The 25796-nt window shown below is 39.4% G+C and overlaps 1 protein-coding gene across 3 annotated transcripts; it reads left to right on the top strand.

Moving 5' to 3' along the window:
* The first annotated feature begins 30 nt into the window (after positions 1 to 30).
* Positions 31 to 25215, top strand: l(2)k09913 (transmembrane protein 53-like lethal (2) k09913). Of its 3 annotated transcripts, none has more exons than XM_028301399.1 (9): positions 31 to 298; positions 1281 to 1376; positions 8379 to 8518; positions 9142 to 9307; positions 9980 to 10110; positions 11980 to 12117; positions 15411 to 15570; positions 16124 to 16141; positions 22341 to 25215. In XM_028301399.1, exons 2-9 carry the CDS (start codon positions 1305 to 1307, stop codon positions 22479 to 22481), a joined length of 966 nt encoding a protein of 321 aa, XP_028157200.1. In that variant the 5' UTR covers positions 31 to 298; positions 1281 to 1304; the 3' UTR covers positions 22482 to 25215. The 3 variants fall into 3 exon arrangements, with proteins under 3 accessions (XP_028157200.1, XP_028157201.1, XP_028157202.1); XM_028301400.1 differs by lacking the exon at positions 16124 to 16141 and adding an exon at positions 18606 to 18739 and having other exon boundaries at positions 15411 to 15588; positions 22475 to 25215; XM_028301401.1 differs by lacking the exons at positions 16124 to 16141; positions 22341 to 25215 and adding an exon at positions 18606 to 18918 and having other exon boundaries at positions 47 to 72; positions 15411 to 15588.
* The last annotated feature ends 581 nt before the right edge of the window (positions 25216 to 25796 follow it).

The raw sequence follows: 25796 nt of genomic DNA, 5'->3' as shown, positions 1-25796 counted from the left end.
GTAATATTCCTCCCTCCCCTTTCCCTCCGCCACTCACGCCGTGTTCACGCGAGAGGTGCGTGTTTTTTGTTGGTGGTTGTCGGAACTTTATAATTCAATAATTGTATTTTTTGCAGAAGGTACTGAACTTCTGATAGTGATTTTTCAAAGAACTAAACTGTATCTAATTGAATGTTAAGTTGATCATTTATTTCACTGGATAAATTCCGGATAATCGTGTTAAATTAGTAAAAGAGTGCCAACTGATTGCACGCACAGTTAAAATTACTGCAATTGCTCTATTTGTGACTATTTGAGGGTAAGTACTGCAATCATAAAGCAGAATCTGTTTACTTTTTGGGTTTTATCATTAACATTAACCTTACAGTATAAACATACATTTTGATTTCACTCCAACTTCCTAAATTAGTGTAATCACAATACAAATTTATTAGTGAACTAAAATAATTGAATAAAATGTAACAGTTTTTGTAATTTATGAACTATTAATCTTTATTATTAATTTATCATAAATCAGCTGATCGAGCGAACTTTGTTCGTACAGTGAAATTTTGTTCGTGAATATTTCTTCTAAAATTCTTTTTAGAAACCTCAATTCTGCCAATAACACACAAAAAAATATATTTATGGCAGTTGTGTGGAAATCGTGTGTACATACATTTCAATGATTTATTTTTCCCTTCTTTACGAATAATTTATATTTGTATTTACAATTAAATTATAAAAATATTTTTACAACAAACCCAAACATAACTAAACAATGGTTTGTTTTAGGTATTTACCCTTACCTAAATTTCACTTAAGTGTGTTACACAGTAATTCTATACTTTTTTCACTTTTAAAAAGAAAGCAATATGTTAATATTGTGACAATGGCTTAAGAAATTCAATGACTTTATTTAAAATTATTATAACTTAAAACAAAACATGAATTTTTTTGTTTTGTATGCAACTTGCATTGTTAGTAGAAATGGAACTTAAAAAACAAACACACAATGGTCATTACTCTTTTTACAGTAAAAACCATACACTTTGCAAACAGCATCTGTTCGGATATGTACATTTTTAATTTGTGTATGTTGTGTCTTGTATTTAAAGCCTCATGGGATTTCAACCTTGATAGTTCAAGCAGTTTTGTCATATCCATTATGTCGACCAGTTTTCTCATATCCGTAATGAAAACTATGTTTATTTTCCCTTACAACACTTAGACATTACAGTACTTCCTTTTGTGTATACAAGTGAATTAACCCTAAACATTGAATTATTACTGTTATGCAGGTTGGAAAAACATAACGTAACAAGATGGGTGTTTTCCGGACTGCGATGTCAATGGCTGCTCATAGTGGAAAAATGGGACTGAAAAGCAAAGGAACTGTAAGTAATTTATTCTTATCTCAATTTACAAAGACTAATGTCCAGTTTTTTTAATGATTTACAGATTAAGAGTGCCAAATGAAGGGTTATACCTACTTGATTAGAAAATGTGTACGCTCCATCAAAAATCTCAATAATCCAGAAACTGGGTCTAAGAGAAAATATCAAATCCAGATCTAACAATTTTGTACCTTTTTTGAGTTATTACCTATTACGTACTATTTGTGGTCAATTACGAAGCGAGTTCCTAGTCAAGACTGGTATTGTTTGTTAATTAGATGATATGCATAGCTAAGTGCTATGCATACCTACCTATTTCCTCTATTGAGTTTGTATGTGGCATTTAGGTAATGATTTAGATTAATTTCTTGTAGAGCCTCGTGATAAAGTTAAGGTTCAAGATCAAGCTATTAGAGTCACTGTGAATTTAAGAATAAAGTAATCATGCCTATGGGACACTCGAATAGGCCCATTGTCCCATTAGAAGTCAGGTTGAAAAACATAACACCCTTTTAGGTAAAAAAAAATCAGAGTAAAAAAAGTAAAAGGTACACCTTGACCTTGGTAACTTGAACTTAGTTTATACCTACTTACTTACCCAGTCATTACATAATCAACCAAATTATTACTTATTAGATTTAATTCATTTGTTATGTATGTCCTAACTATTATTTTATGATGATTGTTTGTAAACAAACGCTTAGGTGTGTAATTAAATTGGAAGCTAACGCCTAACATAAGTAAATACTATTTATAAACATATTACATTATACATACAAACAATACTTAATAACTACGCAATTATACATACTTAATTACATAAAACCTAACCTATCCCAACATTCTATGACTAGATATTATGTAGAAATGTCCCGCTACATAGATACAGCCGCTGCGTGGCTAAGCAGCTTCAATTTATGAAATGCATAATTACCTACGACGCAGGCGCAGCACGCCGGCTATCATTTGGACTTTGTACCTTGCGTTCTTGCGTCTTACAAGTATGGTGGATGCACTGTATATGGAAAGAATATCCACTATATGGAAAGAAATTTTTGCTAAAAAAAATATTATTATTATTTATTATGCACTAGCTTGTCCCGACAGACGTCCTGTCTTACGAAAAGTTAATATTTTTCGCGCATTTTTTTAGGAACCTTCTGAAAAAAACAACAACAAAAAACGAATTAGAGAAATCGGTCCAGAATTTCATGCGTGATGCGATGACCACCAAGGGAAATTGTCATTTTTTTTATAATACACACAATTTTGTATGCACTTAAAACGAGTACTGAGTCGATTGATCAGGCTCTTTTTATTTTATTGCACACACAAAAAAAGCGGTACTACAGGCGAACTTAATGCCATGTGGCATTCTCTACCAGCTAAGTTTTAGTAGTCTTATCCCCATTGATTGACTAGTAGCCAACTTAGACAAGAGTTGAACCCCTTTTCTGATTCCTGGTCTTTGAGTTGCAAGCATAGATTCAAACTTTTGAATGGTTAAATTACACAGAAGCTGAATTCTAGAGTCTTTAGTTTGCATCAAGTTTAAAACACACATTCACAGGTTCGAATGTATTCGTGCTGTCCTTATTGTTTCGTTTAAGAACGAAAGAGCTAGACTGAAGGATTAGTGAACGTCTCATTCTGAGCAAATATCGTCGATATAGATAGGTAGTAGGTATGCATAAAGGACGCTGCCTGAGTATGAGCTACCAGCTAATATCAATATTTGCATTCGAACTGTTGTTTGAAAGTACGTAGTTACGATAATTTATGCAATTTTTTTTTTAAACGGTGCACTCGATAGTAGAATCTTCACCATCATGTTGCTACAATTTTATGATAAAACACCTTCCTAAAAACCCAGAAAAACCGGTTGTTAGTAGGTACTAGCTCTACCTCAGATCATAGAAGGGAAAGCTCTACCGAATTGCTGCTTTTACACTGCGCGGAAATAAGCCGAGTCAAGTCAAAAAAACAGTGGGGTGGGGATGAAAAATTAATGTTCCACCACTGTTTTTTTGTCTTGACTCGGCTAATTTCCGCATAGTGTAAATCCGCCAAATGACATTATTCTGTGGCTCTACTAACAACTAAGATATTTCTGAAAAATCGTAACCCTGAGAAAAAAAACCATAGTAACTCAGGTTTTTACTAGCAGTCTAGCACATAGTAACCCTAAGCTTTGCACTTGGCAACAACCGGTTCGGCGTCACGAGTCACGGCGCGCGCACGTGCTATCAATAGGTACTTATCACACCACGAGACCATGCGCCTGCGCACTTCAACTTCCAGAGTTCAACGAGTTTGACTAAGGAAATTCGACGATTCACGGAGTTGGAGCGTGATAGGACGTTTGCCGGATGATTCCAAAAATGTTACAGTGCGACACAAACTGTCCAATCCATAATAAATTATGTTTTCTGCTCGCTGAATAGCTTGATTTCACGCAGACACGGTTTTGAAATTTTAAATATTTTCCTAATTTGCAAAAATTACCAGCAAAGACAACTTGGAGTCTTTCTGGTCCCGTACTTCTGATGGTCCGAAGGCATCTGTGAGTGTACAGACACAAACTNTTCATTTTAAAAAAAGTTTTCACATTGTAATTAACAATATTCTGAAATATATTTTAATTAAGAAAAAAATGAAAATATAAAGGAAACAGGAGCAGCGACATGCGTTTTAGGGTAGTTAAAAAGTATTGCTTCCTCATTGTTTGTTATAGCCAGAGAGCAGAAATAACAGGAGTAGCAGCGCGCGTTTATTTCCATACAAAAAAATTTCGCCATTTCCTGAGGGGGACGAGGTAATGACATTTGTGTAACAGCTGATGGCGCTGAGACACTATCGATATTTTTGTCGATGAGAATCATTGCTCTATGGTTCATAGTCTATGGCTCGTTTAAAAAAATGATATGAATTAATTTATTATCCTATGGGAGATTCAACATTTCTGAGCCCCGATTACGGTAACTTTTATAACGTCTACAATCCAGACGCGTTTCTGATTCTGCGATACGATTGGTCAAAACAGCTGACGTACGCTGTTGAACGACCAATCGTATCGCAGAATCGAGAAGCGTGTCTGGATTGTTGACGTTAAAAATTACCGTAATCGGGGCTNACTGTATATTGGCTCTTGCAGCGGAAAATTCCACATGCAACAAAGTAAGCGTTCTATATCATGCGCCGCGTTACCAAGCGAACAGTACAGTCGAGGGCATAACTTGACCTTTATCCCTGGATTAAGGATCTGTGCCAATTGTCAAGCTTGATAATGCAATTATACTTGTACTTTCACTGAAATTGCACTGCATTTGGAATATCTTAACAGCCGTCGATCGTCACCCTGCAGAAATTATTATAGAAGCGGTTGACATGATCATGATGATGGTCTTGGGATATCGACGTAGTGTTTTGAATTTATTGAAGAAGAAAATGAAGAATCATTTTCAGTTACAAATAATATGGCGACGCGACTCTCATATCCTTCGGCAACTCCTGAACATCTAGGAATGCCAGAATCTACAACAATCTAGCAGCCAAAGACACCCAACCAGTGAAGGTTGAATAGAAGCCGACTGTAAGGAACCTTTAACGAAGTTAAATCTAAAAGTATTTGTCTGGTTAACTGTACTATATCTCTGCATCGTGTATTACAATAGGAATAGTGATGTCAGACCATGACCTATCATAGAGATAGATTAGCGGTTGCTCGTCATGTTAAGGGCGCTTTCAAATAAGTCGTTTTGAGCTGGACACCTACTTATTATTATTATGTGGCTGGACGTTAGTCGTGTGTTTGCAGAACGCATCACACAACGCATAAAGAATTGCATTGGAATAAAAATGTCAATTACCTACCAAGAGTGCTTATAATCCAATAAATGTAGGCACCATGTCCTTTTTAATCCGATGCGCTACTGTCCAGTCACTCTCCAGTAGCGCCAACCAGTGAACGCAAAATCAAATACGGTTAGCCCTATTATATTGCTATTTATTTATTTTTATTTTACTTTTTTAAGAAAACAAACAATATAACTCTAATAGCACAACTCTCGTTTATTTTTAGACAATATAGATTATGGATACTTGAAACAATGTATTATTATTTATTATCATTTTTATCTCCTCCTCATACTTCATTTCACTGATTATCAACAAGGCGCAGACATTCAAGGTCCACTGTCAGTAGTTTACCTAATTTTAAAGTAAACATAGCAACAGCTACTAGGTACCTACCAATGTAATCGTGTCTATTTTTATATAATTTTATTATACCATATGTATTGGTAAACTTATTTTTATCATTGATATTTATTACAGCATTGATTAACTTGGTACCCTATTCATTTTCCTAAGTTTCTTAGGTATATTATTATTAGTTTTCTTTTTATGGTCGGTGCTAGTGTTGCTATAATTTTGGTATTTTTTAAAATCTATTATTTCCTTTTATTACTTTTTTGACCATACATTTTTTTTTTACATTTTTTTTTCTTGTCCTATTGATTTTTTTATTTATTGCTCGTCAGAAGATGGAAGAACACACATTTTATAGGTATAGATAGATTTCACTGCGTTCAATTTAAAACCTAGATCGCAGGCGCAATTCCAGCCTGTGCTATAAATGATCATAATGGACGTGGTGTAGCTGTTCTAATATCAACTCTAACACCCTGAATTAAGGAACATCCGCGTTTATAAGTTCAACCTTGACCGTGACTGGCATTGAAGCCGGTCAAAAGTGTTATACTTTCGTGTTTATTAATAAGTACACATATCAATACGGTATTCCTGATTAGTTGTATGAACTTGTATGGCCAGTTGTATGATGCAAGAAATAGTACTTTTACAACACTCATTCTAAATTGTTCGACCAATAAGGACTATTGTATTGCAGATCAGTCCATAAGATACCATTTAGTATTTTGTACTTTTGACTTTACACCGTACAATGATTTGATATTTATAGTCCAGTTTGCTCATGATAATCGTAGTTTAATTGCTTTTTGATTTTATCTTTATTCGCCTAATGATTCAGATCATCAAACTATCATTACCTACCTACCGCCACAAATTCATACATTAGCTAGCTGGTAACTTATCCAAAATCATTAGGTAGGTACCTATCTAGTTACTATTGATATCGGAATCATCATCAGCTCATGACTTTAAGGCTGAGTTGCACCACCAAACTTTGACCGTAACTATCACGTTATCCAGTGGTTTTTGTATGCAGTTTGACAGATTTTTGACGTTTGTTACAGTCAAAGTATGATGGTGCAACCCTGCCTAAGTGTAGTCAATTTTGGTCGACGACTTTATACTTTTAAAATTTTATGCCAAGTCGTAATCAGCTCTTATCTCAACTGAATAGAGTTTACACTTACTATAATAATTGGCCCTCGTGCTAATACCAAAGAACAACAATGTAAATTGATACAGTAGAGTAGATACCCTATAGGTATAGATAATCACATCAGACTACACATTTTCTTTGCAATATAACCCTTATTATAACTCCATAAGATCCAATCGATTTAGCTTGACGTGCTGTAGGTACGTTGATCCGCGGTCAGAGGTCGATACCGCGCACGAGACGTGATACTTATCGCTTTAAAATTAATTTAATAGTAATCCATTCATTATGTAGTGCTATCGAACATAACAAAGAATGCAATAAGGTCATGTCACATGCAGCCTTGTAGCAGAATATTCTTTATTTGAAAAAATAAACAAATAACCCTCCTTCTGCCGCAGTTGGGTAAAAATAAAACATACTAATCGGGTGTCAGTGTACGCCCTTGACGGCATTTGCGCACAATCGCAGACAGATATTATACAGTATAGATAGTGCATACTGCTGCATTTTTTTAGGAAGGACCCATGAGATAAGTACTTATTATAGAGAAGACTAGCTGTGCTCGCGTGAAAATAGTCTGAATAATATTTCCCGTTTTTTCTAAATATTTCTTTACTGCATCGCCCCTATTGGCTGTAGTCTTCCTTGATAAATGGGCTATACAACACAAAAATAACTTTTCAAATCGGGGACCAGTAGTTGATGAGATTAGGGCGTTCAAACAAACAAAAAGATGTAATGATATCCAGTCCAAAAAGAGCCTGCCTTGCTATGATAGCACCTAGAACCTATCTTCTGCTAAAAAATGTTAACAAAAAACAACGGCATGTTAACTACTGAAAAAAGACAAGCCGGATGACTTGACAACTACAAAAACATTGATTTTGTACAGACGTCAGCGCATAAATCAAAATTGAATCTTATGTCGTCACAATATGGCGTGATTTGCAACAAAAGTAGGTATAGTCTGATGTGCTAACGACAGTCAATGTCTGTGAAGATGATTCTTCTTCAACAATTCGACGGATTCAGATAATTCGAGACCTAGATCGCTGTCCGGATGACTTACAATTGAGTGTGCAGGACACTGGTCGTTAGTAATTTACAGTTTACACACAGCAATGGATATTTCAAATGAAATGTGGATACCGTAATACTTTTTTGTTGCAAAATAAGCTTGATGTAATGTCGTTGGAGCAACAATAATAAATAATAATAATCAATTATAAGTTATCCCAATAGTTCTTAGAAGGGATCAGACAGAAACGTTCTCTAGTGGCAACCATACACCGGAAGAAGTAATGTAAGCAGGCTTTCGTTTCCGTGAATCGAGGTTGCAGAATAGCCACGATAGCCCAACGGTGAAGTGGTCGGACTGGCTGACTCGAGATCCGAGGAACGCGGGTTCGAATCCCACCGCCGCTTGACTATTGTGGTGAGCCCACTCGTAACACAAGCTTATTTAACTTAACACGAGGGGCTAACGGGACTATTAGTAATTTGCGCAATACAAATTCTTTGTCCAGCAGTAGATGTTTCGTTTGAAAATGGCAGTTCTTTATAGTTTAGTATTATACTAGGTGCCTTTTGATTGTAACTAACCCAAAATGTTTGTCTTGGTTTGTCTCCAGTCTTTCCGCCCGCTGCTGACGTGCGCACCCGTGGCGATGGTCAGCTTCGACCGCAACGCGCACACGCAGGACCTCACCAAGAACATCCAGTACATCAGCAACGACAAGCTCAAGCTGACCGCCGACCCTGCCACCATGAAGTGAGCTACTTCCTCATTTTTTCCACAGTCTACTAGGTTAAGACACTTACGCCCGTATTCACAAACAATGCTTGCTTAAGTGAAGCAGCAAATTGAAAGAACTGCGTTGAATGGAGCTCTGTGATTGGTTCGTGCGTCACCCTGTGCGTCCACGCGCACTTTGAGACCTCATAGTAATGTTTGTGAATACGGGCGTAAGACACCTAATTCAACCAGCCCCCTTCCATCACCGGGGAACCAGATGCAAGTTAGCGTACCATCCCTACATTGTCGACATAACACCAGCTCGCACTAAGCGCTTTGCTTACTCTTTTATAAAGAGAACAGCTAGGGACTGGAATTCATTGCTCTTCCCCGAACACTATAATCTGGGCCTCTTCAAGGCGAGAGTGAATAGGCATAGGGTAGGTATGTACCATCCTAGACTGCATCTCACGTGATTTCAGTTAATACCTGCTTTGAACGAGAATGGAAATGGACCCATAAAGACAGGCACAAGGCCTAGAGACCTACACGGTTTGGCTTCACGGCTTGCGCCGCGTTACAGTTAGATGATTGGTGCCAACTGCCAATTGAGACCAGTTTGACTTCCTGAGCTGGACCCTAATGCTGCCCCTTTCCAGGTTGGACAAGCAACGGAACAAGCCGGTCTGCGTAATGATTAACTGGCTTCTAGCGCGGCAGAAACACGTCATGAAGTATGCCACTCTGTACCTGGAGCAGGGCTTCGACGTGGTCTCCGTGTCCTGCACGCCGTGGCAGCTCATGTGGCCGCAGAAGGGATCGCAGGTATGTATCAGCATCATCAGGTCACTTAGTCTCCACTAAAGAAGCGTGACTCTATATTTTCCTAGCCTCTAAGTTCAAACTTCAAACCATGGCCAGACGGGTCAGAGAGGCATAGTATTCGCATATTTGTTCCTTGGTCACCAAATGGTGACATCCCTTCCTCCCGTCTTCTTGACTTCACCTGGTGACACTAGCGGCGTAAGGGGGCGGTCCGCCCCGGGTGCCAAGCCTCAGGGGGTGACACAAGTCGCGCAAATTAATACTGATTAGCTGATTAGCGCATATGCATGACAAGTCTGCGGTCTATCTCATGATACGGGGGGTGCGATTGTCTTTCAATCTTCGAATCGGTACCGCCCCGGATGCCAACCCATGCTACGCCGCCACTGTTGGTGACAGACTGAATGAGCCATGAGCCACGAGCACGACTCAATCAGACTGGCGGCTTAAGGCGTCATCCTGAGCAGAAATATTTTGATTAGATAACCTGATTGATTGATCAACTCCTAACCATACTGGGGAAAATCATACAGTAGGTTTTCAATCTGAGAATCGAACCCAGAACCTCTAGGCACAGAATACATAATAGTAGCTCTAGGTTAAAAGAGTACATATCACTTATCACTAGACAATCTGGGTGTGACATTAACTGACTTGTTCTTATTCCCACAGCTGGTAGCAGAGGACTTGATCAAGTTCATGGCAGCGAACGAAAACGACCAGCCGATGGTGATCCACGGTTTCTCCGTCGGCGGGTACATGATGGGCGAGGTCTTCGTCCGCGTCATGAGGAATAAGGCTCTGTAAGTCATCCCAGAAGTGTTGAGATTGTGTATTTGGGACAAAGATCCCAGTTAGCTAAGTTATTGGCAGATAGCTTATTAGCTCACAAGATAGGCCACCATAGTTGATGTTATAGTCTGGTCTGTGAGCACGTAGAATTTTGTCCAATGACCCCAAGCTACCCATCCTTATCGCTCGCGCGTAATTATGTTGCTGTCGCGCTCGCACACTCACTGCGGGCGCCCGTTGCACAGTCGCGGTCATTGGACAAAATTCTACGTGCTCACGGACCAGGCTTTAGTGTGATACGCAGACCAGCGACTTTTAGTTAGCCGATAGTTGGTGGGTCGGCCTGTTAATGTTCTTCATACAAATTAGAAATGGGCCCAGCTATCTGCTAACTAAAAGTCGAAGGTCTGCGCCTAGGCTAAATGTGTGTTTTGTCACTTGTCATCCGCTTTGCACTGGAAGTCGAACTTTAACTTCGAACTCCTCCTATGTTCTTCTGAACTGAAAGTCATCCCAAAAAGCTTATGTCGTTTTAGCAACATAAAAACATACTTCCAAAATTGCTATAGTACTACTACGAGTATAGCTACCAAAGCTTATTAGTGTTTTGGAATTTCTTGCATGTCATGATTAAAAATATAACATGTGAAATTGGCTCTGTGCCCGAAAAAATAATAACATTGACCAAAAGGACGAAATACACGTAAGGTACAATGAAAGGCATACCTTCTGAACTTAGGCGTAATGTATTTACCACTAGGTAGTAAGCTTTTATTCTATAGACTTTATATGACTGGGACAGACTACAAGTCTAGCGTTTAACTCAGTCAGNACACGACAGTGGATATCGAAAGAAATTAAATACATTGCGCAGTAGTTGAGCATGACATAAAGTGGTTGCTAACTAAATCGTCAATGTACACGCGTGTTAGAATTTTTATCACCACTGATTTCGATATCGCAGTAACTGTTACGGCACTGAATTCGTTTGTAAAAATGTTTAGTTTTTTTTATTTATAAGCAAAATACCAATGGATTTGCAATACTTACATGTAGTAAATGACTCCATTGTTCCTGTAGTTCTTCGTTTCACTTGTTTTATTGCACGTAACGACGCATTATCCAAAATATCGGAGAACATTTCCTTAGTACGACTGAATCGCGACTAACCTAGCTACGCGGCCAATGTTCGTTTCTGGGCATATCGCGGAGACGCGCCACGCCCCCGTTTCACATCTATTCCCTTCTATGATCTGAGGTGCCTGAGGTATGGGAGCGGCACGGGAAGGTTTACATTGACATTATGACGTGACAAAGCATATAATTTGTAAGAAAACAGGAGATCTGAAATCTCGCTGACGTTTGACGTTACAAAAACACTCATGTGCCGCTCCCATATCTCAGGTACTGACTGAGTTAGCGGTAGACCTGTAGTAGGTGGTACACTTATTTTCTGTATGGCTGGGGTAGACTTCCTCTGAAGTCTACCTCTGAGTGCGTACTAAATCAGCGTATCGAAGCCTTTAAGCCGAACGTCCACCGCCGGCTAAACTGAGTTAGTTTAGCTTAGCTCGCATAGTTGAGCCAGTTTTTCATACATGTGCGTCCACCGCAAACTATGCCAGCTAAGCTACGTGAAATGCCCCAGCTAAGTGGAACTAACTTAGTTCGGTTAACTCGACGTTCTAGCACAAACTGACCATCACTAACGTAGTTTTAGCTTATTTATTGGTGGACGGACAACGTAGTTCTAGTTTAGCTTAGCTTAGTTCACTGAGTTTAGTTTTCATTTAGTTTAGCCGGCGGCGGCTTTAATTTAAACCCATATTGTTGTTCGTATTCTCTGTCTTATGACTTTATTAAGGGTGTTATTATTTCAGCTATCAACCCGTCCTGGACCGCGTGTCGGCCCAGATATGGGACTCCGCGGCGGATATCAGCGAGCTGACCATAGGTGTCCCGGCTGCTGTCTTCCCGAAGAACAAGATTATGCAGAAAACGCTCCGAGCGTATATGGAGTGAGTATACAGTCAATACTACTTCTATCGGCTGCGGGGTTACTCCGATAAACGTTATCCGAGGTTTCAATGTATGTGCCATCCCTCTCACGTAAAGCGAGATGCCGGTATGAGCGATTGAGACAGATAGACCTGAAACTACGTAAACAGTGATTCGGAGTAGCCTTGCTACATAAGTAAATCAAATCAAATCAAAAATATTTTATTCAATTTAGACCACTAGTGGCACTTATGAACGTCAAAATACAGTAAAAAAGGTAGCCCTTAAGGGGCACTTTATGTTTCCTTGTCTTTTGGGCCCTACTAGCGCTTCGAGACAAACATTATGGCAAGTGCTGAGAAGAAACGCCGGAACAAACTCAAGACTTGGTGTTAGACATTACGAAGCTGGTCGTATAGGCGTATGACATAACGACTTGTAGGATAGGAAGCGATGGGTTAACGAGCCAATCAAGCAATGCTTACCTTCACATTTCACAAATTCAATTTCTTTATGAGCATGTTAGACATAATATATCTAGATTTATCTTAATTTACTTCCTAAAGTGATATGTTGCTGCTATTACGTTTTATTTTTCCAAACTTATCGCTCCACCATTTGACGTCACAAATATTTACATTGCATGAATCAAATATTCTGTAATAAAAATGCCTGGGAAGACAAAACACCAATTATTTTAAAATGTATCACAACAAAAGATAAATAAAGTAGGTATTTTTGTTTAATTTTTGCATTAAAATATGTATCAAAACAGTAACCTACCTACAACTGACTTTTTTTTAGTATTGTCACTATGAGTAATATCAGTAAATTATCTCTAGTATAATAAATATTGCTGAAATCTATTAATTCGGAACTAACAACATGGATTTAGTAATGATATCGCCGAAGTTTAAGCTTTGTTTATCAATAAATTGATCGACCCAATACAGTGTGAGTCACGTTAAAGTGTACATATGAAAATAGATGAAACTAGACCTATTTTTATCGACAAAAATTACGTCAAAAAATTTTTGAGATTTTTTTTTAATTTTTTGTAGAATTTTTTTCTTCCAATTACTTATTGTAAAGAAAACGTAATAACTTTTAAACTAAGCGGTATATCCTGATAAAATAAAAACAGTAATAATGCTAAATAACAGGCAATACTAAAAAAATACATAAAATACACAAAAAAGGCCAACAAATCATAAAAAATGATACTTTTTGAAAAAAATCTGCGTTTAAATTCGTGTTTTTTTGGTTATTTGATAAATTTCTCCAAAAAATGCCCCTATAACAGGTGCTTTTTATTACTTTGTATTATTCTCTATCGTATTATCTTTGTAAAACCAAAAATCGCATGTCTCTATCCCTATCGCAACATTTGCTATAAGTGTTTGAACAAAGGCCTGCCACAACATTATTCTCCGCTGCAGGTAGAGAAAATTTTAATTTTAACTAAAATGCTTATTTTACTTCGAAATCTTTTGTTTCTATTTGAAATCTAACTTGTCTTTATCTAAATTACAAATCTAGAGCCATTTTCAGTTTCGTTGTTAACGAAGCGTTGAATAGCGCGCCCGGAGAGGCTTAGTTCAAACGATCATTGCAAATGTTGTGATAGGGATAGAGACATGCGATTTTTGGTTTTACGAAGGTAATACGATAGAGAATAATACAAAGTAGTAAAAACCACCGGTTATATGGGCATTTTTTTGAGGAATTTATCAAATAACCAAAAAAACACGAATTTAAAAGCAGATTTTTTTCAAAAAGTATCATTTTTTTTATTTGTTGGCCTTTTTTGTGTATTTTATGTATTTTTTTAGTATTGCCTGTTATTTAGCATTATTACTGTTTTTATTTTATCAGGATATACCGCTTAGTTTAAAAGTTATTACGTTTTCTTTACAATACGTAATTGGAAGAAAAAAAATTCTATAAAAAATAAAAAAAAAATTAAAAAAATTTTTTGACCTCTTTTTTGTCGATAAAAATAGGTCTAGTTTCATCTATTTTCATGTGTACACTTTAACGTGACTCACACTGTATAATACATGTGGAAGGCCGACAAAGTGTTTGTTTTTGTATTTTAAACCTTCCATTTTATACTATACATATTACTATCTATACTAATATTATTAAGCTGAAAAGTTTTTGTTTGCTTGAACGCGCTAATCTCAGGAACTAACTGGTCTGATTTAAAAAAAAATATTTTTATGTTGGATAGCTCATTTATCGAGGAAGGCTTTAGGCTATTATAGCATCACCCTACAGCCAATAGGGGCGGAGCAGTAAAGAAAAATATTGGAAATATTATTCAAACTATTCTCACGCGTACCAAGTCGCGGGGACAGCTAGTTTCAGAGATAAAGATAATACATTTGTAATCAAATAAGATACAGGAAATTTGAAAATACTATCGTCACGTATTTGATTGCGTAATTTTAATCTTATCGTGACACGTGTAGTCAAAACTTGTGAAAAACGTGTGTTGCCGAATTTTATTTTGGCATTGAGTAGGTAATCTAAAAATATCGCCTGATCTTCCAAAATTAGACGGAACTCGAAAAAGCGGCAATGGACTTTGGATTGAATGGACCAGACATTCAGCCAGATTTTTTCTGAATTACCTACTGAACACAGTAAGAATAGGCGCACACCGTTGATTTTTCGTCGGCCGATAGTTTAGTCGGGCAGTTGATCAGTATGGGCATGTATGGGAATACGATTCGATTTGGCCGATTCTTCATACAATTTAAAATCGGGCACAACTATCGGCCAACTAAAAATCAACGGTGTGTGCCTACTCTAATATGAATTATGCTTATGTCAAAAGGTGACCTTTTCGGTGATATTAAACGTAGCGAGCGTGTAATAAACAATATCAGGAAGGATGTCAGGGACCCATTCTCTCAGCTGCTGACCTGTAGCTGAAAATTATTACCTGTCATCATCATAATAGAGTTGATTATACAACTTGATCGAGCTAACTGCGAACGTACTATCGGCAACAGTGTTAACTGGCCATTGCCATGTCGTCTCTTTCTATCGCAAAGAATCACCATTTGATGAGAGCGGGAGCAAAAACGGTAATGGATAGTTAACACTGTGGCCGTGTGTATCTCGATGGAATGCGACTCTACGTGGCAAACGTGGAGAGGTGTGCGGACCTCTCCACGTTTGCCACGTCCGAACCAAAGCGTCGAAGTGACGTCACAGCCGCTAGTTACGCAGCTAACTCGTCCGGATTGTAGTGCTGCATTCTCTTAGCGGACGAACTGTAATAGTATTTTTATTTTATTTTCAGGTACCACCTGAGGACTTTCCACGACGCGGCCACCACACACTACATTCGCTCGTCGCAGATGTTCCACAGCACGCTGTGTCATGCGCCGGCGCTGTTCCTGCTGTCCCGTAGTGACCCCGTAGGCGCTGAGAGCAGCAATCGCAGCGTGCATGATAGCTGGGTCAACCTGGGCGTCAAGGTAATACTAATGTTCCGCGCTGTTTCTGTTGTCCCGTAGCGACCCCGTAAGAGCCGAGCGTATTAATCGCAGCGTGTATCAATTTGGGCATCAAGGTAACACTGATGTTCCACGGGACGCACTAATGTCCCGCGTTATTCCTGCTGTCCCGGAGCCACCCCGTAGGCGCTGAGAGCAGCAATCGCAGCGTGCACGATAGCTGGGTCAACCTGGGCGTCAAGGTAATACTAATGTTCCGCGCTGTTTCTGTTGTCCCGTAGCGACCCCGTAAGAGCCCAGCGTATTAATCGCAGCGTGTATCAATTTGGGCATCAAGGTAACACTGATGTTCCACGGGACGCACTAATGTTCCGCGTTATTCCTGCTGTCCCGGAGCCACCCCGTAGGCGCTGAGAGCAGCAATCGCAGCGTGCACGATAGCTGGGTCAACCTGGGCGTCAAGGTAACTAATATTTCACGGGACGCTTTGTTAATATTGTCCCGTAGCGACCCCGTAGGCGCCGAGAGCAGCAATCGCAGCGTCCATGATAGCTGGGTCAACCTGGGCGTTAAGGTAACACTAATGTTCCGCGCTGTTTCTTCTGTCCCGTAGCGACCCCGTAGGCGCCGAGAGCAGCAATCGCAGCGTCCATGATAGCTGGGTCAACCTGGGCGTTAAGGTAACACTAATGTTCCGCGCTGTTTCTTCTGTCCCGTAGCGACCCCGTAAGAGCCGAGCGTATTAATCGCAGCGTGTATCAACTTGGGCATCAAGGTAACACTGATGTTCCGCGCTGTTTCTTCTGTCCCGTAGCGACCCCCTAGGGGCCGAGAGCAGCAATCGCAGCGTGCATGATAGATGGGTCAACCTGGGGGTCGAGGTAACTAATATTTCACGGGACGCTTTGTTAATATTGTCCCGTAGCGACCCCATAGGCGCCGAGAACAGCAATCGCAGCGTGTACGATAGCTGGGTCAACCTGGGCGTCAAGGTAACACTAATGTTCCATGGGATGGGACACACTAATGTCCCGTAATGACCCCGTAGACGTTGGAAGCAGTAATCGCAGCGTGCATAATAGCTGGGTCAACCTGGGCGTCAAGGTAACACTAATGTTCCGCGTTGTTTCTGCTGTCCCGTAGCGACCCCGTAGGCGCCGAGAACAGTAACCGCAGCGTACATGATAGCTGGGTCAACTTGGGCATCAAGGTAACACTAATGTTCCGCGCTGTTTCTTCTGTCCCGTAGCGACCCCGTATACATCGAGCGTAGCAATCGCAGCGTGCATAATAGCTGGGTCAACCTGGGCGTTAAGGTAACACTAATGTTCCATGGGACACACTAATGTCCCGTAATGACCCCGTAGACGTTGGAAGCAGTAATCGCAGCGTGCATGATAGCTGGGTCAACCTGGGCGTTAAGGTAACACTAATGTTTCATGGGACGCACTAATGTCCCGTAATGACCCCGTAGACGTTGGAAGCAGTAATCGCAGCGTGCACGATAGCTGGGTCAACCTGGGCGTCAAGGTAACTAATATTTCACGGGACGCTTTGTTAATGTTGTCCCGTAGCGACCCCGTAGGCGCCGAGAGCAGCAATCGCAGCGTCCATGATAGCTGGGTCAACCTGGGCGTCAAGGTAACTAACGCATGCACACATTCACACAAACCCACACACACAATATCTCATACTCACACAACTTTTTGGTACAAATTAATTTGTAAGTAAAAAATCATGTAATTTTATTTATTTTCTTATTGTATAAAACTGATCGAAAGAGCGGGCGTCTTCTAATACAGGTTTTCTAAACTTAAAAGGAGACACCCAACCCCTGTAAATGTGTCTTATAAGAAAATAAAGAAATTTTGAATTTTTGAATTTGAATTTTTGAATTGAATTTCACGGGACGCTTTGTTAATATTGTCCCGTAGCGACCCCGTAGGCGCTGAGAGTAGCAATCGCAGCGTGCATGATAGCTGGGTCAACCTGGGCGTCAAGGTAACACTAATGTTCCACAGGACGCACTAATATCCCACGCTGTTCTTCCTACTGTCCCGTAGCGAGTATTGACCCCGTAGATGCCGAGCGTAGTTATCGCAGCGCTTCTTCTCAGTCGGTACACTCTTGTCAGAGTGGTCGTGGCCATCATTGTGAATCACGATTCAGAGTGATGTTCCTCGTAATACGGCGCCATTTCTCGCGGATTGCAGCTTTAAGGGTACTTTCGCTAACCGAGCACTTAGTTGCGGCCTTAATCTGGTCCGTCCATCTCATTGGTGATCTACCACGTGGTCTGGTGCCTTCAACTTTTCCCTGCACTACGTACGAGACGCTCTATGGAGTCATTACTGCGCCGAAATACATAGCCGAAGAAGGTTAAAATGCGTGACTGAATCGTGGTTGATAGGCGCTGTTTGATGCGGATTTCTTTTAATATCGCAGCGTACATGATAGTTAAGTCAACCGGGCTTCAACACTAATGTTCCACGGGACACACTAAAGTCCCACGCTGTTATAGATCGTTTTATCCACGAAGACGCGCCCCACCAATTTTTGGTCTCGGTCGCGCGGGGTGCGGGGAGTTTGATCCGAGCAATCCGAGCGGCATTATTGTAGTGTGCGTGTGCGCTCATGGATCATTTAGCGTGTACCGATAACACTCAAACATTCGCAGAAAAATGGTGGCGCGTCTTTGTGGATGAATCGATTTATACAGTTGTCCCATAGCGACCCCGTACCGCGATTTATACCATTTTTATTAGAACATTTATTAGCAAAATTACATAACTTACAGATTTATCAATGACTAGCGGCCGCCCGGCGACTTCATACGCGTGGATCCCGTTTTACTCTCTTAGGGGTGGAGTTTCGTAAAATTCTTTCTTAGCGGATTCCTACGTCATAGTATCTAACTGCATGCCAGATTTCAGCCCGATCCGTGTGGGCTGTGCGTTGATAGATCACTATGTCAGTCAGTCAGTCACCTTTGAGTTTTATATTTAGATAGTATTCTAAAAATATTATTCTTCCCACAGTGCACATGGAAATGCTGGGACCGTTCACCCCACGTCCAACACTACAACTACCACAAGAAGGAGTATGTGGAAGCCCTGTACAACCATCTCCACGCCTACGGTCTACTCTCGCAGCCGGAGAAGATGCGTCAGAGGTTATAATAACACCGCCTTGAAGCTACGTAATGTAGTATAGAAGCCGTACACCCGCGGGGTTTTATGAATCTTAGCAAGCGATTGCTAATAGGGATTATGCAAGGATTTTTTATTTCTCACTCTAGCTGTTGCCCGCGACTTCACTCGCGTGAAATTAAGTTTGTCACAGATCGTCGTATATTATAGCCTATATGTTATTATGGGTTATATATACTGTAAAGTTGCATCAAAATCCGTTCAGTTGTTTTTGCGTGAAAGAGTAACAAACATCCAGATATCCAAACTTTCGCATTTATAATATTAGTAGTGCAACGGGGCGTCTTAGCTAGCTCAGTCTGACACCCCGCTGTTTAGTACTAANCCAAAATTTAACATCTCGTATCAGAAAACTAATGCCCATTTTCCGTAAACTGAGGAACTCTGCTGATCGTGATACATTGGTTTGTGTATACTATGCTCTTGTGCAATCTTTACTCCAATACTGCATTGTTGCGTGGGGTGGCTCCTCCACCAGTACATTACTTCCCCTGGAGCGCGCTCAGCGCTCAATTCTCAAAGTCATGTTAGGAAAACCACTTAGGTATAGTACATCTCTCATTTACCAAGAATGTGTAGTTCTGACTGTGAGACAACTGTTTATTGTTAATACCATTCTGCGGAAACATAAGAGCCTCGTGTACGCACCTTTATATAAGCGCAACAAGAGTAAAGTATGCTCTCCCGTGCCCCACCGGACACTTTTAGCTGGGCGCAGTTTCTATGTGATGGGCTCATTTCTCTATAATTTTGCTAATAAAATAAATAATATTTACCCCCTTACATCGAAAGAATGTAAAGACAAAATACGTGACTGGTTATTAAATCTAAATTACGATGAGACGGAGAAAATTCTCCAATATCCTACATAAACCAAACCTTTGCATGCACGCACACACATATACTTACCTCACACATACTTGATTGACTGTGGTAAACAAACATTAAACCTACTTTTTTAATTTAATTTAATTAGATTGTTTTGTTCTTTTCCTGTTAAAAGAATTATGATACAGATCCTCGGGAGGAAGGCGCAGGCAGCTGTGACACAGTTTATACTAGTACGGCTGCCGACGTAACCTAACCCAATAGTTCACTTGAATTGTAATCTCTAAATAGGTTAAGACTTACTGTAATTTTGGAGCGAATAAATAACTTTATTATTATATTATTATTATTGTTTCCACTGTCCCGTAGCGACCCCGTATACATCGAGCGTAGTAATCGCAGCGTGCATAATAGCTGGGTCAACCTGGGCGTCAAGGTAACACTAATGTTCCGCGCTGTTTCTTCTGTCCCGTAGCGACCCCGTATACATCGAGCGTAGTAATCGCAGCGTGTATCAACTTGGGCATCAAGGTAACACTGATGTTCCACGGGATTCTGGGTCTCGCGCCCGCGCTGTTACAGTTGTCCCGTAGCAACCCCGTAACGATTTCGTTCGTTCGGTTCAGCCGAAAGACGTCCACTGTTGAAAAAAGGCCTCCGCCAAGGTTTTCCACAAAGACCGGTCCTGCGCCGCCCTCATCCAGGCTCTTCCCGCGACCTTTACCAGATCGTCGGTCCACCTTGTGTGGGGCCTGCCCACATTACGTCTTCCGGCTCGTGGTCGCCACTCGAGAACTTTTCTTCCCCAGCGGCCATCAGCTCTACGAGCTATGTGCCCCGCTAGTAGGGAATTTAGTGCAATGATTTGTATGGAGACCCCTCCACTTTGGTATAGAAGGCTCATTTTTGCAACAGTGGTTCTTTGGGTGCTCCTGAGTGGATTTCCGTCGGTAGACATCGGGAGCCCCCCCAGTGGTAGCAGGGGGAGGGGGGGCAAGTTTCCTTCCGCCGCGCTTCACTTTAAGGACCACTGGAGATAATCTAATAAAAAAAATATGACCTGAAAGCCTGAAAGAAATAAAAGGTACCTAAGCCCAAGCAATTACTGGTACGCAAACTGGGCATTATGGAACGAACCACATGTCTCACAAAATGGGCCTAACAACAGAAGACAGCTCTCGAGCATGTGGAATACATGTGGGGTCCATGAATCAATACTGTAAGGATGGGTCTGCTTGGGTCAGCATAACCGGCATCAGAAGGCTTAGAAGGCTTTCACTCAGACGCTTAATTCACCTAATGGATAGGATTTTTTTGGAAGATAGAGATAAAAAAAAATGGAGCATATGGATCCTAATGGGTCGCTGTGGACTACGCTTAGACCTAGCTTAGCTTAGCTTAGGCCCTACATAAGATAACCCAGACAGCAGCAGCAGCTTTGTATCAGCCTTGGCTACTGGCAGTATATCAAGGGATTCGCGTATAGGATTAGTTGCAAGCAACCGACTCAGTCTTCCCTTTACCCGACTGGTTGGGGGTGGACCAGAGCCGATAGCAAGACGGAGCCTACATGGACCGGTTTGCCCGTAGCTGCCGAGGCTTGCCTGGAAATGGTGAGATGTAAGTGCAAGAAGTAGTGCAGAATCTGGTGATGTCTGAAAAAAACAACTAAAACGGTCACAGCCGTAACCTTTGTGCTAAAAATATCTCCCGTACTATGATTGTGAAACCTCATTTTCTTCACACTTACCTTTCCGTTAAATCACTGGTACAATAGTACTATGTAGAAATAAAAGTGTTAATTAAAATAATAATAATCATTAAGACGTTTAGACAAATTAAAGTTCTTTATTTAGTGCTTTCTTCTTATGATATTTTCTATATTAAAATGCATTTAAGCTTATGTCTCACACATAGAGTTCAAAATCAATTGACAAAAAAATACAAATTATGGTAGATTGATGTGCCAGCAAATAAATTCTAAAATAATAATCCTTGCTTGCTTATGAACCAAATAGTATGAATTCATGGATAAAATAAATATTTTTTTCCGATGCGCAATAAAATTCGCCCGCTGTGTCCTGAAGAAAAAATTTTTTTCACCTACTTTTTGCGAAAAAAGTACCATACAATGTTATATTTTTATAATCCTGATAAATGTAGCTTTCAGGTCATATTTTTTTTATTAGATTATCTCCAGTGGTTTAAAAGTAAACGACGTTTATTTAAAAAAATACTTTTTGGTTTTTGTGATTTTTACTCAATATTTCTGTTTTTTTGTATCAAAAGGCAAAAAGTTTGTTCTAGAATTGAATTCGCCATCCTTTAATTATCCGAAAATGATACCACACTTGCCCTAATACCCATAGTTTTGAAGATATGGGTTTTAAAGTGAAGCGTGGCGGAAGGAAACTTGCCCCCCCTCCCCCTGCTACCACAGGGGGGGCTCCCGATGTCTACCGACGGAAATCCACTCAGGAGCACCCAAATAACCACTGTTGCAAAAATGAGCCTTCTATACCAAAGTGGAGGGGTTCTTGCACTAAATTCCCTACTACGCCCACTGCCACTTGATTTTAGCGATTCTGCGGGCTATGTCTTCTGTCAGTCACTTTGGTTCTCCCTGCGGTCCGTAACGATTTATGTCATTTTTATTAGAACTTTTATTACCAAAATGACATAACTTACAGATTTATTGATTATAATATTCTAAAAGCATTATTTTCATTCTCGCAGTGCACATGGAAATGCTGGGACCGCTCACCACACGTCCAACACTACAACTACCACAAGAAGGAATACGTGGAAGCCCTGTACAACCATCTCCACGCCTACGGTCTACTCTCGCAGCCGGAGAAGATGCGTCAGAGGTTATAATAATATAATAATAACCTTGTAAGCTACATAATGTAGTACAGAAACCGTACACCCGCGGGGTTATTACGAATAAGCAACCGATTGCTAATAGGGAATATGCAAGGATTTTTTATTTCTCACACTAGCTGTTGCCCGCGACTTCACTCGCGTGAAATTCAGTTTGTCACAGATCGTCGTAAATTATAGCCTATATGTTATTATGGGTTATATATACTGTAAAGTTTCATCAAAATCCGTTCAGTTGTTTTTGCGTGAAAGAGTAACAAAAATCAAGATATCCAAACTTTCGCATTTATAATATTAGTAGGATTTCAGTAGTCTTGGCCGCTTAAGTTATTATCTCGTTAGAGATCTCATGACGTCATTGGTCATGTTAGAGCGACACGCAGAGTCCCATACAAGTTACTATGGGCGGGTGACATTTGACGTCACGCTCAGCTATTTCCATACAAATAAAACTTTGTAACTTTTTTGTTTCCAGTCCGATTTCAATACTGGTTTTTGAGAAATTCTATGATTTAACTAAAGTTTAAAAATCGATGCATATTCCCTATTGAATGCAACGCGTATGCTACGCCAATAAATTATAGATGGCGCTAGTTTTCATACATTTTTCGCAGTCACATGCTAAGATTCGTAATAACCCCGCTGTATTCCTAAGTTTCTCTATGGTTTACTTAGCGTAAGAATCCTCAAGGAAATCTTTGTATTCTTATACTAAAGTTAATGGAAGAAAAGGTTGACCTTTCTTGTGATTGTGATTATCAGTTTTGTGTGGTGTGCACTAAGGATTATTTTTGAACAAAGTAATGTTTTTGATGCGGGGTTTCTGGACAAAATGGAACGTAACCGCCGCATTTGAAAGGTTCTGAGACTCTCACATAATGAGTTGATCTGTCAAAATTTTACTCTTATTTTACTCTTGAGTTGAGAGTTTTTGGATGAAATCGAGGAAATGTTTTAGAATATGGATTTTTAACAAACCCTAAAAGAAGTTGTTACCTACCGACAACTGTTTCAAAAAGAATGAAAACTTACTTAATGGAAAAATATGTTGCATAAAGCCAAGGCTGCGAAATGAATGCGAATGCAAAAGCGGATGGTATAGCCTGCTTTTAATTAACGAACAAAAGATCGAAACCCAAAGTAGAATATTTGTGTCGCGATTCGAGTAACTTTATACTTTTAAGGGACTAAACGGTGTTATGTTCCATCGGTGTACTCTCTTAAAACAGCCATGGTAATATTTCTTCTCTAGTAATATTGCTTATGACGTCGACTTTCAATATCGCTGCTAACGAACTTTTATTGAATACTAAAGCGATACATTCGAAGTTATACCGTTGGGAATAATTATGCAATATTACTAACATAACAAAACTAGAAAAACTTTATTCTGAACATTAATAATAAACAATTTGAAAAACTGATTTTTTTAACATTGGCAAATTATGATTTATAATACGGACGCAGGCTTTTAAACAAGAGATCGTAGTTGATTTGATGTGACTGAAAATAAGGTGTCTTAAATATGGCAGGTAAATTTAAAATTATATTGTTTCTTATATTTTGGGAGGAAATTCTATTATTTGTCACTAGTGCAGCAGCATTAGTCTTATAGTTCCTATTTTGGAGTTTATGAAATCAAATTCTTATGGCATGCATCGTCACTTCGTCACTGAGCGTGCCTCATAAAATTAATATTATGGGACTGCGCAAACGTAGAAACTTTTCCACACCATCATAGAGAACCGAGTTATATGGTGTCAAGTGGAAGCAACTACTTCGAAAAACGTTTCGAATGTTGCTATCCCTCTCACGCAAAGCGAAATGCCAGCATGAGCGACAATGACAGATAGACCGTCGAACTAAAATACATGATGTAAATTCAACCTATTTACTTATTATTTGTAACGATTTACAAGACAATGAGCATTGTTATTTAAATTATATATTTCACTGCACGTGTATTTGTGTCGATTTAGATGCAATAAGAATAAATTAAGACTTGATTAGAATTAGCCGCACTTTATTTAGTCAAAATTTTTAAAACAGCCCATAGCGATTCTTCTAACTTTTGTTTCGTATCGTATTAAGGAATTGATAAATTAATGCAAACATTATTGTACACAAATAAGCACATTAGACTTCACATTTGATCTTAATATCGCTCTTATTTTTAGCGTAATAAGATCTACTCTTAAGTGCAACTTTTAGGCTTGATATTATATGAGTGAGAAAAAATATAGGTAAGGCAGCGGTTTGTATATTGGTTATGATAAATTGAAAAATCAGGGAATGGCGCAAATCAATATGGCGGTTGATTCAAGACAAATGAACGTTGTAACAACTTAAAATACTTAACGCGAACCGCTGGCGGGTCGAACCAACAGATTTTATGTTTATTAAATGATATCGGCGTGGACTATACGTAAACTAGTATTTTGTTAAGTATACTTACTATATTCGGATGCGACATTGTAAGCGACATAAATTAATAATTTAAGACTAAATGGCAAAGGTTACTGTCAATTTAATGTACAATTCAAAGACTTGGTAGGTATTAGTCGAATATTCGTAATTCGTATACAAATTGTCATCGAAAGAAATGGTTGTTAACACCTTATGGCGAAGATGGATATAATAATATTTTAATTATAAGATACTTTTATATTTAGTTAACATTTATATACGCACTATGAGTTAGTTTAATAAATACATTTTTGTAAAATCATAAAATGTGTTCTTATTGAGGACGTGGAGATTATTGTCTTTTTTATCTTGGACACTTACAGCGCCATCTAGTCCAAAACCAAGCAATTTTATCATATTTCCAGACAACTGATATACATATAAAACGCCCATTAATTCGTGAATCGAACCGGTGACCTCTGGTGTACTCGTATTATCTTGGATAATTATGTCATCTATCCTTCTGATATACCTACTCGTACTTGGTACATGAATGTATGTACATATTTTTCGGACCATCTAATTACGCCAATTAATTAAAGTCTTTTTGAGTGAATACCTCTTATAAATGAAGTCGAATCCAGTACATTACAAATACAATATTTTGCGTGAAGAGCAGAAAAACTAGACGCTGTAAGGAATTCGTTCCATTAATTCTAGCCTAATTTGACCTCATTCCGCGCAACCACATCACATAGCAGACTTATCAATAAAGCTCATCTACCACTTGGAGCGATAAGATTCAAAGATAGCATAGTAACAGAACCTACGTCAGCGATATTAACAAAAAAACTGAGTGGTGCTTTGTAAAATATGCTAATTCGGGTCAAAGTTAAATGAACG

Source organism: Ostrinia furnacalis, unplaced genomic scaffold (genome assembly GCF_004193835.3).
Source record: "Ostrinia furnacalis isolate ACB-3 unplaced genomic scaffold, ASM419383v2 OfSCF0918, whole genome shotgun sequence".
Lineage (NCBI taxonomy): Eukaryota > Metazoa > Arthropoda > Insecta > Lepidoptera > Crambidae > Ostrinia > Ostrinia furnacalis.
This window is presented reverse-complemented; position numbering and strand designations above follow the sequence as displayed.